The sequence below is a fragment of the Pogona vitticeps genome, chromosome 3, assembly GCF_051106095.1.
Source record: "Pogona vitticeps strain Pit_001003342236 chromosome 3, PviZW2.1, whole genome shotgun sequence".
Classification (NCBI taxonomy): Eukaryota; Metazoa; Chordata; class Lepidosauria; order Squamata; family Agamidae; genus Pogona; species Pogona vitticeps.
In genome coordinates this window covers 220800869-220815866 of record NC_135785.1, presented here as the reverse complement: position 1 = coordinate 220815866, position 14998 = coordinate 220800869, and the positions used below count along the sequence as shown (strand labels likewise).

General features: G+C 38.4%; 1 protein-coding gene across 4 annotated transcripts in view; it reads left to right on the top strand.

The window, feature by feature from the left end:
• The first annotated feature begins 817 nt into the window (after positions 1–817).
• CD247 (CD247 molecule) overlaps positions 818–14998 on the top strand; it is a 51519-nt gene continuing 37338 nt past the window's right edge. For 3 of the 4 annotated variants that reach the window (XR_013543286.1, XM_020810590.3, XM_020810574.3), the window contains exon 1: positions 818–1393. Coding sequence is in view for 3 of the 4 variants with exons in the window: in XM_020810590.3 (XP_020666249.2) it covers positions 1336–1393 (58 nt within the window). In the remaining variant the exon portion in view is untranslated. Of the gene's footprint in view, positions 1394–3504; positions 3622–14998 lie in introns of all 4 variants that reach the window. The other variant, XM_072993984.2, reaches the window with a different exon arrangement.

Sequence of the window (14998 nt, the reverse complement as noted above, 5' to 3'; positions counted from 1 at the left end):
AAGATCCAGCCTATGTATCCTTGTGCACATTGCACAACTTTAGGGCACCCCTAGAAGAAAGGAACCATAAACCACTTCTGAGTAGATAGAGAACCCTGGAAAGGGTCACCATAAGTTGGAATCGATGTCACATACTGTAAGTATTATAAGAAAATATTATAGCTTAATTCTTTCTAGTTTAGTTAGGTTTTGGCAGTTGTAGTCCAAGAAAGCAACGTGGCCAAGAGTGTGGATGATCATCTGAATTATGTCAGATGGAATACACAGCTAAATACAGTAGTAACAGCAATAGCCTCCACTGCATATTCACTGAATTTATTCCTGCGACACAGGCTATAGTGGGGTGGATGAAGTCTACTCAGGGCATATGACTTGAGGTCTCCTCCACAAAACCTGCAGCCAGCACTAGGTGTCACTCTGCTGTAAGCACTAGCAGGAGCTCACAGAGTATGCTTATATTGCACCACTTAGTGGTAAAAAAAAGCAAAAGAAATTTGTTACAGTGGTTGCCACAGAGCATGTTCTGTTCTGTGTGTTTGAGATAGGGCTACAAGATGGCTGGTGGACTGAGAGCTGTGTAAACCGAAACTATGTCATAGCTTTCTACTTCGCCCTACTAAAGAAGTTTACACATTTTACAAGGCTGAAAGAAGAATGAGGAATAAGTGGCAAGAGATGAAAGACATGAGGGCACATGTCTTCTGTGGAAAAAGAATTCGGTAATATTGGCCCATTGCATATTAATTTGCAGTTTCATTTGGATTCGACTATTAGCCAGGATATTAAAAAGGTCATTTTAAAAATCCACCTTTCTCAGCAGTTTCCCTCCTTGGAAGAATGCAAGTTAAAATAGTTGTTGTGGGTTTTTCGGAGTCTTTGGCAGTGTTCTGAAGGTACCTTTCTCTTAATATTTAAAGCAGTTACATGGGGAATATCCAATGCCTAATCTACTAAAGGGAGCAAATGAGGGTTTACAGCTAAGTGCCTTTTACCAGAACAACTGCTTGCTATCAGCAGAATGGTTAATCTCTACAAAAAAAAAAAAAAAGGCAATACCTGTTTTCCATATCAATACCAACGTATAACCCCCCCACCACACCTTCTAAAGCTCTAACCCTTTCTTCTGATGTGGCATAAAAAGAGGAGTGTGTGTGTTTTAACGACACTGCCAGCAGGTGGACTCTGAAAGATCTTAACAGGCTTTGCACTTCCTGTGGAGGTGGTGAGAAGAACAAAGCTAGTCAAGGTGTCTTTTCTTTCTCTTGTCCCACTAACTGCTAAATTATAGCCTCCAGCTTCTCTCCATCCCACCCTGCAGACTTGTAGGGGAGTAACATGGAGTGGAAGAGGATAACTGTCATTGCTATCCTGCAGGCCTTGGTCCCAATTACAGGTAAGGCTGGCTTTTCCTGTATTATTGAAAACTCTTTTATGAAATAGAGCTGAGCAGGTGCCCTTACTGAACACCACCCTCTCATCCTCTCTGGGGGTAGTGGTGGAGGAAACGTATGTGAGCTCCAGTTGTGTGTCTTCTCCTAGTTACCGCTTGTTTTGCATTAGTTCAAGAATGGTAGCCCTCAAATTAATGTCATAAATAAAGGTTTGTAGGCTGGCAAAGAACAGGGCTCAAATGAACCTTGCATTCTAAGGCCACATGTCTTTGGCCTGTTAGTAGAGCTAGTTCTGCTTTGAGGTGTTATGGAAGAACAGAAAGTGGTTATTTAGAGTGATGATGTACAGTTGGAGCGGGGAGAAGAAGCACTTGTGGGGTTTCCTGCCTTCTGCCAAAATGGTTTGTCTGGCCTTGGATGTGAGATATCTCTGGCCATGTGTGTGTGTGTGTGTGCGCCCGCGCGTGCCATGTTTCTCAGAAAGGTACGCCTTTGGCTACCTTTGCCTGCATGCTGTGTCTTCAGTGTTCTGGTATTTACATACCTGGGCTGAAAGAACAACTGTAGGATGGTTGTCTACGCACTTATTCCTATTGTGCCGTGCAGCCAAGCTCAAGTGTCTTTCTTCTCGTGATAGGCAAGCTACCGGTGGTCCAGACTGTCCACATGTTGGGAATTGTAGTTTTCACATTCCAAATTTGATTATGGAAGTGGCATATTCTGGGCATCTTTCTACCAAGATGGATTGATCCATCACCTCTCAAAAAGAAGACTGTGGTAGACATTTTGTTGAATGAATAGCATCTTAATGTAGCACTCAGAAGGTAAAAGGGAAGAAGAAACAGAGTATCTTGTTTGTTTCTTTTCAGAGTAGGGTAGGAACGCGGAACTACTAAATTTATGTTACACGTATTCTTTTTTAGGGTACATGCCTCCTGCCACCCTGGGACACAGTGGAACGTAATCTCTAAAGAAATAGGAAATTTACATTCCAAACCCATGCTTTCTTTTTCCTGAACTGTTTCTGCATTTATAAAAACAAAAGATAGGATTCTGCTGCCAGTTTTTAAAATCGCAATGAGCCAAGTAGATCACTGGCTCTTAACCTTGGGTTACTCAGGAGTTTTGGACTGCAACTCCCAGAAGCCTTCACCACCAGCTGTCCTGACTGGGGTTTCTGGGAATTGCAGTTCAAAAGCATCCGAGTAACAAAGGTTAAGAACCACTGAAGTAGATGATCACAGATGGGTTGCCTATTTCTTTTTCAGAATCAGTCAGAAAATACAGGTTTATTATCCCCAGAGGGGATGTTCTTGGAGTAACCATCTCAGAGTCGCAAAAATGTTGTTTTAAAATTGTTGCCGTTTAATTTAGAATTACTTTTATTATATTGTTCTCAATATACACATGAGAATTTTTATTTGGTATGTTTTTAAAACTTTCCAAAGGTGTCATTTTTATTGATTGCCATGCTTTCGTAATCAATATAGTTTTTTTTCCCTTTGACAACTCTTTAATGCTATTTCTTAATTCCTTATGAAATGCTGACTGGAATCATGTTGCTTAGCACAGTAAGTCACAACTAGAGTAGGCCCATTGAATCAGTGGAACTTAGAGAGGGGTTGTCTGACCATATCTCCATTGATTCAATTGATTTACTCTACCTACAACTTACCATACTTAGCAACATAATTTCAGCTATCATTTCAATAACTGTATGCTGCTAGGAGACCTCTGCAAGTTTGGATATGCTGCCTGCTATATAACACATTTACTTATTCACATTTTCCAAATGTACTTAAGATGCCTGTTTTCTGTTGTATCAGTTTCAAATATGATATGTACTAAAACTATTCATCTTGGCTTGAAAGTTAGATTATGTGATTTATGAAATTGTGCAGAAGGATGTGATTTAATATTCTCCATGCAAAGTTCTGAAGCATCTACAAGAGAGCGATACAGATTTTTATGGAATGGTCAGCAAAGGAGGAACATGGACCTTAATCAGAAGGTTCCAAATGTTCAATATTAATAATTAAGATCTTAATCTATTTTAATGTGTGTGTGTACATTGGTAATATGATCTTACAACTATGTAACCCTTTCTATATAGGTGTTTCAGTATCCACCGTATGACTTGATGCAGGGCCCAGCAGAGCCTTTTTTCTACATTTACTTGAAATGCTTGAAGAGAGGGAGGATGCAAGAGAGGGGTCTGGGAAAATGGGAGGTTGGTGCACACATCTTCTATATCCATATTCAGATCATCCTCTTGGTCACTTTTCATGAAGCTGTGTTCTCAGGCAATTTGACTGCACACAGCAGTGCATCCGTACCTCTCATTCTTAAGAAAGCGTTCATATACTGTTTACACAAACCCATATGCATGTGCTGAAAGAGCAGGACTTTGAGCCCTATCAGGATACCCCTGGATATGGGTCCTATGATCTGTATGTGGAACAATAACACCCATTGTATGTATGTGCACTGGAGATAAATAAGGAAGGGATATGTTCTTAAAAATTTTATGGTTTTGTATAAACATAGAAAGTACAATGCAGTGTATTGACAGGTGAGATACAAATACATACATAAAAATAATAAACAGGTTCTCCTGTACTTTCAACATTCACATTGCAGAATCCACTTAGTCCACGTTCATGTCAAAGAGAAGGAAATACAGCAATAGAAGCAATGATGAAGAACAGGTCCATCAACAAACATGTTCCGTTTTGTCAACAAAACAATTTAGGGATCAATATTATATACACCAAGAAGGCAACAGGAGCTAATCTGCACAAATATGTCTCTTTTTCTTATGACAGGTCTCTGGTTAGTAAATTTCTTTGATAAAAATAAATAAATCCACAATTGTTAATGATTGGATCTTTCTAAGTCTTTTTAGCGCATCATAAATGTAGCTATGTACTACAGATTTGATCTCCACTAGCAGAGGGGTAATTAGATGTCCATTGGCCACCCAAGCAGTTAATTAGTATCAACACTGGATGGTCAGGAACTGAAGCAGAGACTTTTTTATTTTAAAAAGATACTTCAGTGTCTTTAATGTCTTTAACCATTTAAGTGTTTTTAACCATTAAATGTCTTCATGGTTGGAGAGGAGTGGTTAAAGAGGAGAGACTCACATTTAAAATTGATTAAATTTTTTGACATTGACATTTCACCAATCCAAGTACAAATTTACAAACTTGGTGGTCTCCAATGGCAGAGTGACATAGCCATTCCTGCAAGAGAAAAAAAATGGTAATTTTTTTCCTTTCCAGCGAATGTTTTCAGCATAAAATCAGTGCTGATGTGTTGACTGACAATGTGTCATTGTGTAAATGATATAGAGATATCACATATTTTTAGTGAATCCAACTAATAATTTAGCAATTTTAAAAATCAGACTGAGAGGTTTGTGTTTGCTTTCATTTTTAGACTTCCTTAAGACATTTTTAGATGGCCTCAGCATATTTGGTATTGTCTGTGTGATTATGTAATTTTACTAAAACTGACCAGCCCTACTACTAGGCACAATAAGGCACCTATCTCAGGTGGCTGATTTGGGTGTCAAGAAAAGCCAGCAAACCTGTTGGATGTTTAATTCATTATTGTCACATTGGGAGTGAAGTATTTCTGAGATTGTCTTCCTTAGTTGCCAAAACAGCTTGCTTTGCCTTTGATACCTTGTACTTTTCTATGGAGGAAAGAAATTTACTATTCTGTTTCAGGCAGCACAATCTCTTGAGGCAGCCTTATCTATCCGATTCCTACACAATTCCTGTTTTATCTGATGCTATCTGGAGCTCATGCCAGGAAATCTAAAGCTAGTGAACAACACTAGGTTCACAACTGTTGCTACCTTAACCATTAGAACTTGTTTTCCCCACTGTCTCCTTTGAAGCACAGTTACTACATTTGTATGCATAACCGTCTCTGCCACCTGTTTTCATGCCACTGTGCTAGAAAAACTGCCTGAAAAAAATAATCAGCATTGGACTTTTAAAAAAGAGATTACACTGAAGGAAATGCATCACACAATCCCATTTTAAAATATGTTGTAAAGGTGTCCTGGAAGTTGTAGTTTTGTGATATGTATTTTCTACTAAGAAACTATCGTATGAATGCTTCAGACTCATTTTTTTTTAAAGTGGAGCTCCTTCTAGCTTTGAGAAGATCTGATCTCATTCCTGTTCCCTGAAAAGTTATTAGATCTTACGGAAGTAAATAGGGTTTTTTTTACCCTTGATTAATGAGCACTGGGAATAAATGAAGACTGGATTCTTGTGAAAATGCTGAACTTTCTGAAAACCACTCTTAGATTTTGGCCAAGGTGAACTCAAACAAATGACATAATTAGGAAAGAAAATGTGATTACTTCTGTGGAATCGTGATTTTATCTTAATCCACATGTGATCCCTAATTGGGACCATCTGGTTAAGAAAGAAAGTCTTGAAACAGATAACATGGTAGGTGAGGTATTTATGGAGTAATTTTATTAGTCCTTCTCCTCCAGTGAGGTTTTATGATCAAGCAGGGATTGAACCCAGGGCTCCTAGCATGTCACTCTATCAACGACACCACACTGAGTATCCCGAGATGAAAATAGTCCTTTTAAAAACTGTGATACATGCTTTGGGGCATTTCTGGAAAATATGTTTTTTGTAACAAGGGAACAAAACATTTAAAAAAATTTAAAAAGAAAAATCTGGTTTGATTATCATTAGCCTCCTAAAATAAAAAGTAACAGAGCAGGTTGTAACAGTATCGAGGGGAAGAGATAGTGTATCAGGCTTGACCACATAGTAGCCCAAAGATGTGAGGAAGCAGGGTGGATAAAGATAAAGTTTTTTTAAAAAAAATTAAAATAAAAATCATTTTTAAAAAATATTAAATTGCTTTTTAAATTTTTTAATCTTTTTTTGTTTCTATTTAAAATGGTATATAACCATGGTTTTAATTTAAAATGTATTATCACTCAATGATCTCATTGTGGAATAAGAGTTATGAATTCTAATTCTGTGTTATGAGACAAAGAGTGAAATCTTGTTCCATAAGTTACCCCACATAAGGCCATGGTGATTTTTTGGAAATAAAAAAATTCCCATCCTGGTCACTCTGGCAGACGAATTCTGGGTTTGTTTGTTTTCCCAATACTGTAATGTAACTTCCCCAAGCTCAGAGTCTGTAGCGATGCTAGACATATTAAAGTTTGGCTTTGATCCTAAACATACTTAGCTAGGTTTGAGCCCCACTAAACACAATGTGGATTGGTTTTTTAAAGTACTGTATAGGTTGCAATGTTAATGTGTAGATGAACCAGTATTTAGTATATTCTTTAAATTCAAGACAGCTAAAGAATAGGGGGAAATTGTGGTTATGTTTCACAGTCTGAAACATAACAGCTTTAGATGATGTTGTGATTTTAAACTGTGCTTTAGTAACTTTAGCTATGTGGAACCAGGTGTTGGTAATTATTCCAGTTGAATACTTGAAATGTAAGAGTTGGATTTTCAAAATTGTTCTTCTATTTTGTTGTGTTGAAGCAGGGCTTAAATCACAGATAAATTCACATATTACTCATTGTGAAGCAAGTGATAACCTTTCTTGTTAAGATGACTGTAACCAGCATTGCACTATTGTCTTCTCTCTTCCTAATTAGTTAACTTTGCAGGACTTTTGATTTATGGGTTCTCAGTTGTGATGAAAATAGTGCAGAAGAGTAGTGCTGTGACACTAATGGGAGCAGGATACAAATGGAATGAATGAATGAATGAATGAATGAATGAATGAATGAATGAATGAATAAATAAATAAATAAATAAATAAATAAATAAATAAATAAATAAATAAATAAATAAATAAATAAATAAATAAATAAATAAGGCAGCTCAGTCTACCAGCAAAATCCTGTTTGGATTTAACCAGAATGGAACAGAGGTTGAAGAAGCGGGCATGGCTAATTGGAGAGGTGCCTGTTCATGTGATGAAGAGATGCTGTGACCACTTCTGCAACTTGTGTTCCATGGGCAGTACATCGAAACAGGACAGTGGCCTAAGGCGTTCCCCTGTAAACCCATATAATTCCTTACTGTAAGTGTCACCAGGCTATTATGGGAACTTTGGCATTGGCAAAATACACAATAACAGTTGATTGCAAGTGCAATCGTTCTCCACTGTGGAAGTGTTGTGGTTGTTTTCCAGGCACTAAATCTGGAATGTTTTATAATGTTCCCCATCTCACAGGCACTCTGAATTCAGATTAAATATTTCTCAGATAATTGTTCACTTTCAGCATTGGACAGACCTGCAATGTCTGGATGTAAACCAATAATGAAAGGCCATGAAAAGCTGTTGAGACATATGACCTATTTAGCTTAATAAGATTGACTTGCAGGAAAGTTGGGTCCAGACTGAAATAAATGGATTAAGTTAGTCATTACTTAATTCCCATGGGGAATAAAGTCTGAGTAAATTTTTGAGTCTAATTCTATGCTTAATAAGATCCATTTTGTGTATGAGGTTTTATTTGATATTCATTTACAATATTACTGGGTTTTAGCAAGCTATTAACTCCTGCATTTCTAGAAACGTTTTACTAATGAATGCTTAGATACCGTTCTTACTATCTTTTGAAATAAACAGTTCACATCTCAACAGTGTTAAGCCTTGTGATAAAGAGATAAATTTAGAGCATGAAACTAGGCAAACTATCAAACTGCCATGGTACAAATTGGTTCTGTTCTTGATATATCCAGAAAAGTAGGAGAAAAATGAAGTCTTCCTAAGAGCATAGCAAGAAATACCTCAAATTTGCCATCTGATGTCATACTAAGTAGACATCAGATGGCAAAACTGATTGTATGACATGAGTATGTAATTAATCCTGTCTAAAATCTCTGATTAATAACATTTCAAAATTTGAGTTAAAATAATATATGACCCATAGCTGTAAAATTTTCCTAGTTCTTTACACTGGCCGTGGTACCTATTCTTCAGCCGTATTGATGTGGGTCCATCATTTAGTTGATGAAGCCAAAAAACCTAAAATATTTCATCTGTGATTTTTTTAATGTTTTGTTTTCTGGGCTACAGAATAACTACAGGGTTAGTATTTGTTGCTAGGGCCCACTTCAGTAAGTGCATCTGCTACAGAAGAGTGAAATGAGGCAAGACAGCTCTCCATAATTTAGTAGGTGCTCCTGTGAAGGTGTTTAGTACATAATTTAAGTTCTGGTCTTCTTATATATGTATGTAGCATTTTAGATTAAAGACAATATGTGTAATAGTTCTATTTCAGTTTTAATCACTATTATCAAACAATAGTCAGTGGTTACATTACTTATTGTGGTCTTAATCCTGCTATTAGCTCCAGTTAGAACAGATCCATTGAGTCAGTGGAATTTACATAACTGTTGACTCACTCTTTAACAACTGCTGCTGTCCCTCTTACTCTTGGTGGAATTGGATTTAGAGCTATTAAATCCATTTGGCATCAATTATTTTAAAAGATGCTGGGTAAACAGAGTATAGAATGATAAGGAAGAGGGAATTATCAACTCAGGACCAGCAATAACATTTGGCAGAATGAGCAGGTTGTCTGAGACAGCAGATATTAGGGGACAGCAGATATTAGGGGACAGCACTGCCAACTTTCTGGTTACCACTTAGCTGTTAGAAAGCATAGCTCTGCATGTTAAAACTCTTCCAGGCCTCCTAGACTAGCCTGCTGCTGTCTAAGGTATTATAAATTTGGAAGTGCAAAAGTAAATTTCAGTCCCACTCTACCTAGTTTTTTTTTAATCTGGGATGTGGAAGGGGATCATCTTGTTCACCTCAGTCAGCAAAATATCTTGGGCCTTCCCTGCTTCAGCTGACTAAAAGCCAGTAAGGATTCAGGAAATCTGTGGGTGAACACTTTTCAGTTTAGTTTCAAGCAGGTGGAAGTCATTGAGTCTTGTGGGATAGAGGAGGGTAGAGAAATGGCAGTAGATATAAATGGCTTTTCGAACAATCAAATGGTGGCTAGAAAACGTGTGCTGTAAGTGGACTCTTCTGTTGTGAGATACATATGCTTTGCACCAAAAAGGGTAGATAAAACAAGAGTGATGGGAGGGAGAAGATAATGGTTATGTAGGAGAGAACCGGTGAACTAGCATCCTTAATTTTCCCCATCCCATCAAAACAGGCCTGTCCAGATTGAAACTAAGTACAGTATGTATATTGAATGGGGAATGTTGTTGAACTATGTGGCTGACTACACAACTGTTTAGTCTACTGCAGGAACAGGCTGGTTCAATCCTAAAGGTAGTATTCAGATGATGTCTTCGCTGGAATGAACAGTCTGCCCACAGAGCAGTTATATCTGTGCCTTTCTGACCCTTGTCAGGGATTCTCCTTTTTTGATCCAGTACAATCACTCTGTTTTGGTTTATTTCCAGCACATGCGACAGCTGGAAATGAACCTAAACCAAGCTTTCTTGTCACTTGTCAGTATCATGAACTGGCTTAAAAAGAGAGTCACCTAAGGCTATTGGCAAATTAAACACTTCCTTGGTTCCATGGAGGGAAGTGTGTTAGAGCAACCAACGTATATGTGCTGCGTGACTTAAAAAAAAAGAAAAAACAACGCAAAGCGTGCTGCTATATACTGCCCCATAGTGCTTCAAGCACTCTCTGAGCAGTATACAAGTTAATTATGCAGGCTACACATTGCCCCCCCCCCAAGCTGGATACTCATTTGACCGGCCTTGGAAGGATAGAAGGCTGATTCAACATTGAGCCACTACCTGGGATTGAACCCCAGGTCATGAGCACAGTTTTGGCTGCAGTACAGCGGTTTAACCACTGCGCCACGAGGCTCTTCCCGGAAGCAGGAGGAGACAGGAAGGGGCAATGAGGAAAAATTGTTTTGCTTTTCTTGACTGGAGCATCTCTCTTTTGAAGTTTGAGCTGCTCCTCCTAGTTTGGTGCTATACACATATCTGATGAGCCATGTTTCTTTTCCTTTCTCCAGAACATTTATAAATATGTTGAACAATACACGGCTTTTTGTCTTGTAACCTATATTCATCAGCTCAGGTGTGCTAAGTTGTCTGTGGCTGGATTTATATCTCCAGAAAATTCGGCTTAGATTCCATCTATCCTAGTGACACCTGTCAGTATGCAGTGGCTTGTTACCATTCAGTTTCCCATTCTGTTGATGAGGGGGGTTGATTCACATGAGCCTGCGAAAGCATTAGAAGTTGTTTGGGCATTGCTTATGTGTCCGTCATTGACCTGTGTCACAACAAGTGCCATAACCTGCTCTAGGTTTTGGTGCACACAATGCCAGGAGCCCACTTGAATTCATATGCTTCAATCTGTGCCTCTGTCATAACTCTCCAGGAAAAAACAGAGAGAGAGAGAAAAAAAAATTAAAAAAAACATTTTGCTATGATGGCAATGAACAAACAAGAAAGAATGTACATCCCCTTTTACTGATCTTCACAGTCAGATTGTGACAAACAGTGGTGGGCAATGGGTGAGGGAGAAACATAGGCGTGGTGGAAAAGCCACAGGATTGTACAAAAAGCAGAAGAGGAAGAAGACTCTGGGATGGGGGCATAATGATCCAAGTGCAAGAAAAGAAGAAACACCAATTTCAGGGAAGAAATGTAAAACAATAACAACAACAACAACAAAACAGGACAAGGAGAAGCAGATGTTGCTTGATTGCTGTATGCTGCACCCAGCAGACAGCCCCAGCCTGAAATACATAGGAGTCCCACAGTTTAACTGTGGCAGAAAAACCCAACATAAAAGATGTGTTGTGCCTGGTTTACCCCATGTGTGATGGGAACTATGGGAGTCAGATACACTGGTATATATTGTTAGTATGAAGCTAGCTTACATTACCGTCCAACTTCTGCAGGTTTTGTGACAACTGTTCTGATAATTTTCTCTACTTGTAATTTTTGTGTTCCTGTTGCTTTGAGTTCTTTTGATCTCAGTCTGCTACGTACTGTATATTTCTGTAGAATAAACTCCTTTCTTATGCGAAGAGAAAAGTTTAAACCAATACATTTTTCCACCCCACCTATGCTGTTCTGTTTATGTATACTTGGGTCCGTCATTGCTGACCATTGAAAGACTCCTCGCAACCATCATTAAGATAGTTGTCAATCTGGCACCTTTTGTATTTCTATCACATTTTTATTAGGCCAAAACAAAAGAAAAACAAAGAAGACAAAAATGTTGTGTGGCACCTTAAAGACACTTGTGTATATTATTATCGCCTCTGGAACAATCTACCTCCTGGGATTCGCGGAGCTCCCTCGCTGGGTATCTTTAAGAATCAATTGAAGACATGGATGTTCCGGCAGGCCTTCCCACCAGGCAATTCCTGATCCTCCTCTTCTCTTCTCCTTCTTTGGTTTCCTATCTTGTAAGCTTTTTACTATTTATGTTGCCATATCTGTTTATTTTTATTTGCTGATTGTTAGCCGCCTAGAGTGGTCTGAGCTGACTAGATAGGCGGGATATTAAATAAATAAATAAATAAATAAATAAATAAATAAATAAATAAATAAATAAATAAATAATGTGAGCTTAAGTCCACTTCCTCACCCTCCTCTTTATTTTTTATTTTTCTTTTGTTTGGGGCAGATATGCTATCACAGACTAACATGGCTACCTCTTCTAATATCACATTATCAATTTCCCCACACGAAATAATTATGTAAAAATGTCTGCTTCTAAAGCTTTACTCCACATGTCTAATGAAGCTGGCTGTATTTCATGAAAGCGTATGCCAAATAAAATTTGTTAGTTCTTAAAGTGGCACAAGACCCTTTGTTTCAAACATAAGAATATGGTTAAAGCTTCAGTTTAATATTTGAATAGTCTTGCAGATATCTTGTGAAGAAGTACGTATGAACCCAGTGTGAGAAAAATTAATGTTGTTGTGTGGTTTTTTTTTATCACCCATAATTCTTCTGAAATGTGTAAGATCTGTTTAATATTGTGAAAGAGGGAGGCAGACCAATCCTGTCCTTCTCTGCTTAGAACTAAGTCTCAAGATAATGGGAAGGTGTCCCTGTTGTTTCTGCTAGACCTCTCAGTGGCTTTCAGTACTTACAATTCACTATGGTATCCCTCTGGCCCATCTCAGTTTGATGAGACTTGGAGGGACTATTTTATAGTGGCTCTGGTATTTCCTGGAGGAGAGAACTCAGAAGGTCGTGCTGGGAGACTCCTGTTTGACACTGTGGCCATTGGCCTGCAGAGTTCCTCAGGGTTCTATTCTGTCTACTATGCTATTTAACATCTACACGAAACCGTAGGGAGAGGTTGTCTGATGTTTTGGGGTTTGGTATCACCCGTATGTGGATGACACCAACTCTGTCTCCTTTCTATCTGAAGGTGTTTTGGACCAATATCTGGCATCAGTAATGAACTGGATGAGGGTGAATAAACTGAAGCTTAATCCAAACAAGACAGAGGTGCTCCTGGTCAGTTGAAAGGCAGAGAAAAGAATAGGAATGTAGCTTGTGCTGGATGGGGTCGTATTCCCTCTGAAAACACAAGTGTGCAGTTTTGGGGTGCTTCTGGATTCATCTTGAGCCTGGATACCCAAGTTACCACAGTGGTCAAGAGCACATTTGCAGAATTAAAACTAGTATGCCAGCTGCACCCCATTCCTGGAGAGGTCTGATCTGATGACGCATGCCTCAATTCCATCCTGTAATGTGCTCCATGCAAATTATTGTAACACGGTCTATGTGGGGTTGCCTTTGGAAAGTATTCGGGAACTTCAGCAGGTCCAAAATACTGCAGCCAGATTGTTATCTGGAGCTGATTACGGGGAGCACATAACTCCTCTGTTACAGCAGCTCCACTGATTGCTGATCTCTTTCCTTGTGCAATTTAAAGTGCTGGTTTTAACCTATAAAGTCCTAAACAGCTTGGCTCCAAGCTGTCTTGAGGAGCATGTCTCTCTTTATGAAGCCTACACAGGTGTTAAGATAACCAAGAGAGGCTTTTCTCTTGGTACCACCATCTTCACAGGTGGGAACACAGTAGATGACCCTGTTGCTGCTCCCAGACTTTGGAACTCCCTCCCACAGGAGGTCAGGCTGGCCCCATCTTTGCTGTCCTTCCACAAGCAGGCAAAGACCTTTCGCTTCAAGCAAGCTTTCCTTAGTGACTGTCTGCCTGAGGGATTCTTAAATGGATAGTTTTGAATGTGTTTTTGTGTTGGCTTTTGTTTACCATATTTTAGAGTGGTATTTGTTGATCCTTTTTTCAGATTTGTATGCTTACTATTTTTAGGTTTAAATGTTGTCTTTTAATGATATCAGATGCTCTGGGTCCTCTTTAAAGAGAAAGGCAGTGTAAAAATATTTTAAATAAATAAGAGGCAGAATCTTTGTCCTGTCCATTCATGCAATGCCTCAGTTTCTAGACCTTTGTGACCCTTTTTGGAAAAGCATAATGTTATTCATTCCAGCTGGATAATTCTTGGCTTGTGCAACAAGTGGAACATTGTGCTCCAACAGTACTAGATAGGATTTACCCAGGGGCTTGCTCCCATGTAATTAAGTATTACATTAGTAATACATGGGGATTAGTATTACATGGGGCTTGCTCCGATGTAATTAAGTATATGGCTGCAGCCTTACTTTAATATCTTTATTCAAAATATCAAATACTATATATAACTTTTGATGCTTCAGCTGTTTATGAGTACACATTATATTTATGTATTTATCTAGTTTCCTAAGTTGTAATGCGTAATCTGACAATAAGTGTGGAAAAAATGATGATGGTCACCTGTGCCATATATGTCTTGCAAGGGTAAAGGAATTTAACAAAGAATGAGATGATTAATTGTTTTTCACTCAGTTCTTTGTTTACTAAGATTTCTTATACCCATATCTCTGGCTACTTTCCTCACAACTCAGCGGAAAGTGTTAGTGTCTTTATAACAGTAACTGGATGACAAACTGCATTGTCATTTCAGTTTATGCCACCCACATTTATCTGCTTAAACCAGGGTTAACTTGTGCATTATTTCATGTCATTTTTGTCACATTGGGGACCTTCTTGTCTTAATCTCATGTAATAACGTCTGTAGAGTGAAGCTGGGACTGACAGCACCTGCTGGTAGAAGTGACAGCTTCATTCTGACAACCTGGAAATCTCCTGAAAAGTGTGAGAATAAGATGTGGCAACTGGAAACACTGGGAATTCTGCTTAGCAGGCTGGATTTTCTTGTGGAACAAAGGGTTTCTTTAGAACAGCTGCATTACAATTAAGGATGTAAACATTTCTCAGTGTTGATGTCTCTGCAGTTTTTTGAATGCCACCTGTAGTCTGCCCCCCCCCCATCCTTATTATATACTAGGTTGCAAGACCTTTTGTGGAAGTATTGCCAATGACATTTGTTCACATTTTTATTCTTTTCTCTTCTGCGAATGTATATATTTATTTTCAGATTTTACCAATTTATCTTTTTCGCATTCTATAACTAATGTAAATGCATAAGTATGTCTGTGTGTCTTTTAGCTGTACACTCTTCAAAAACAAAGTATTTTTTAACATAAAATGTTCATAAAACGTGT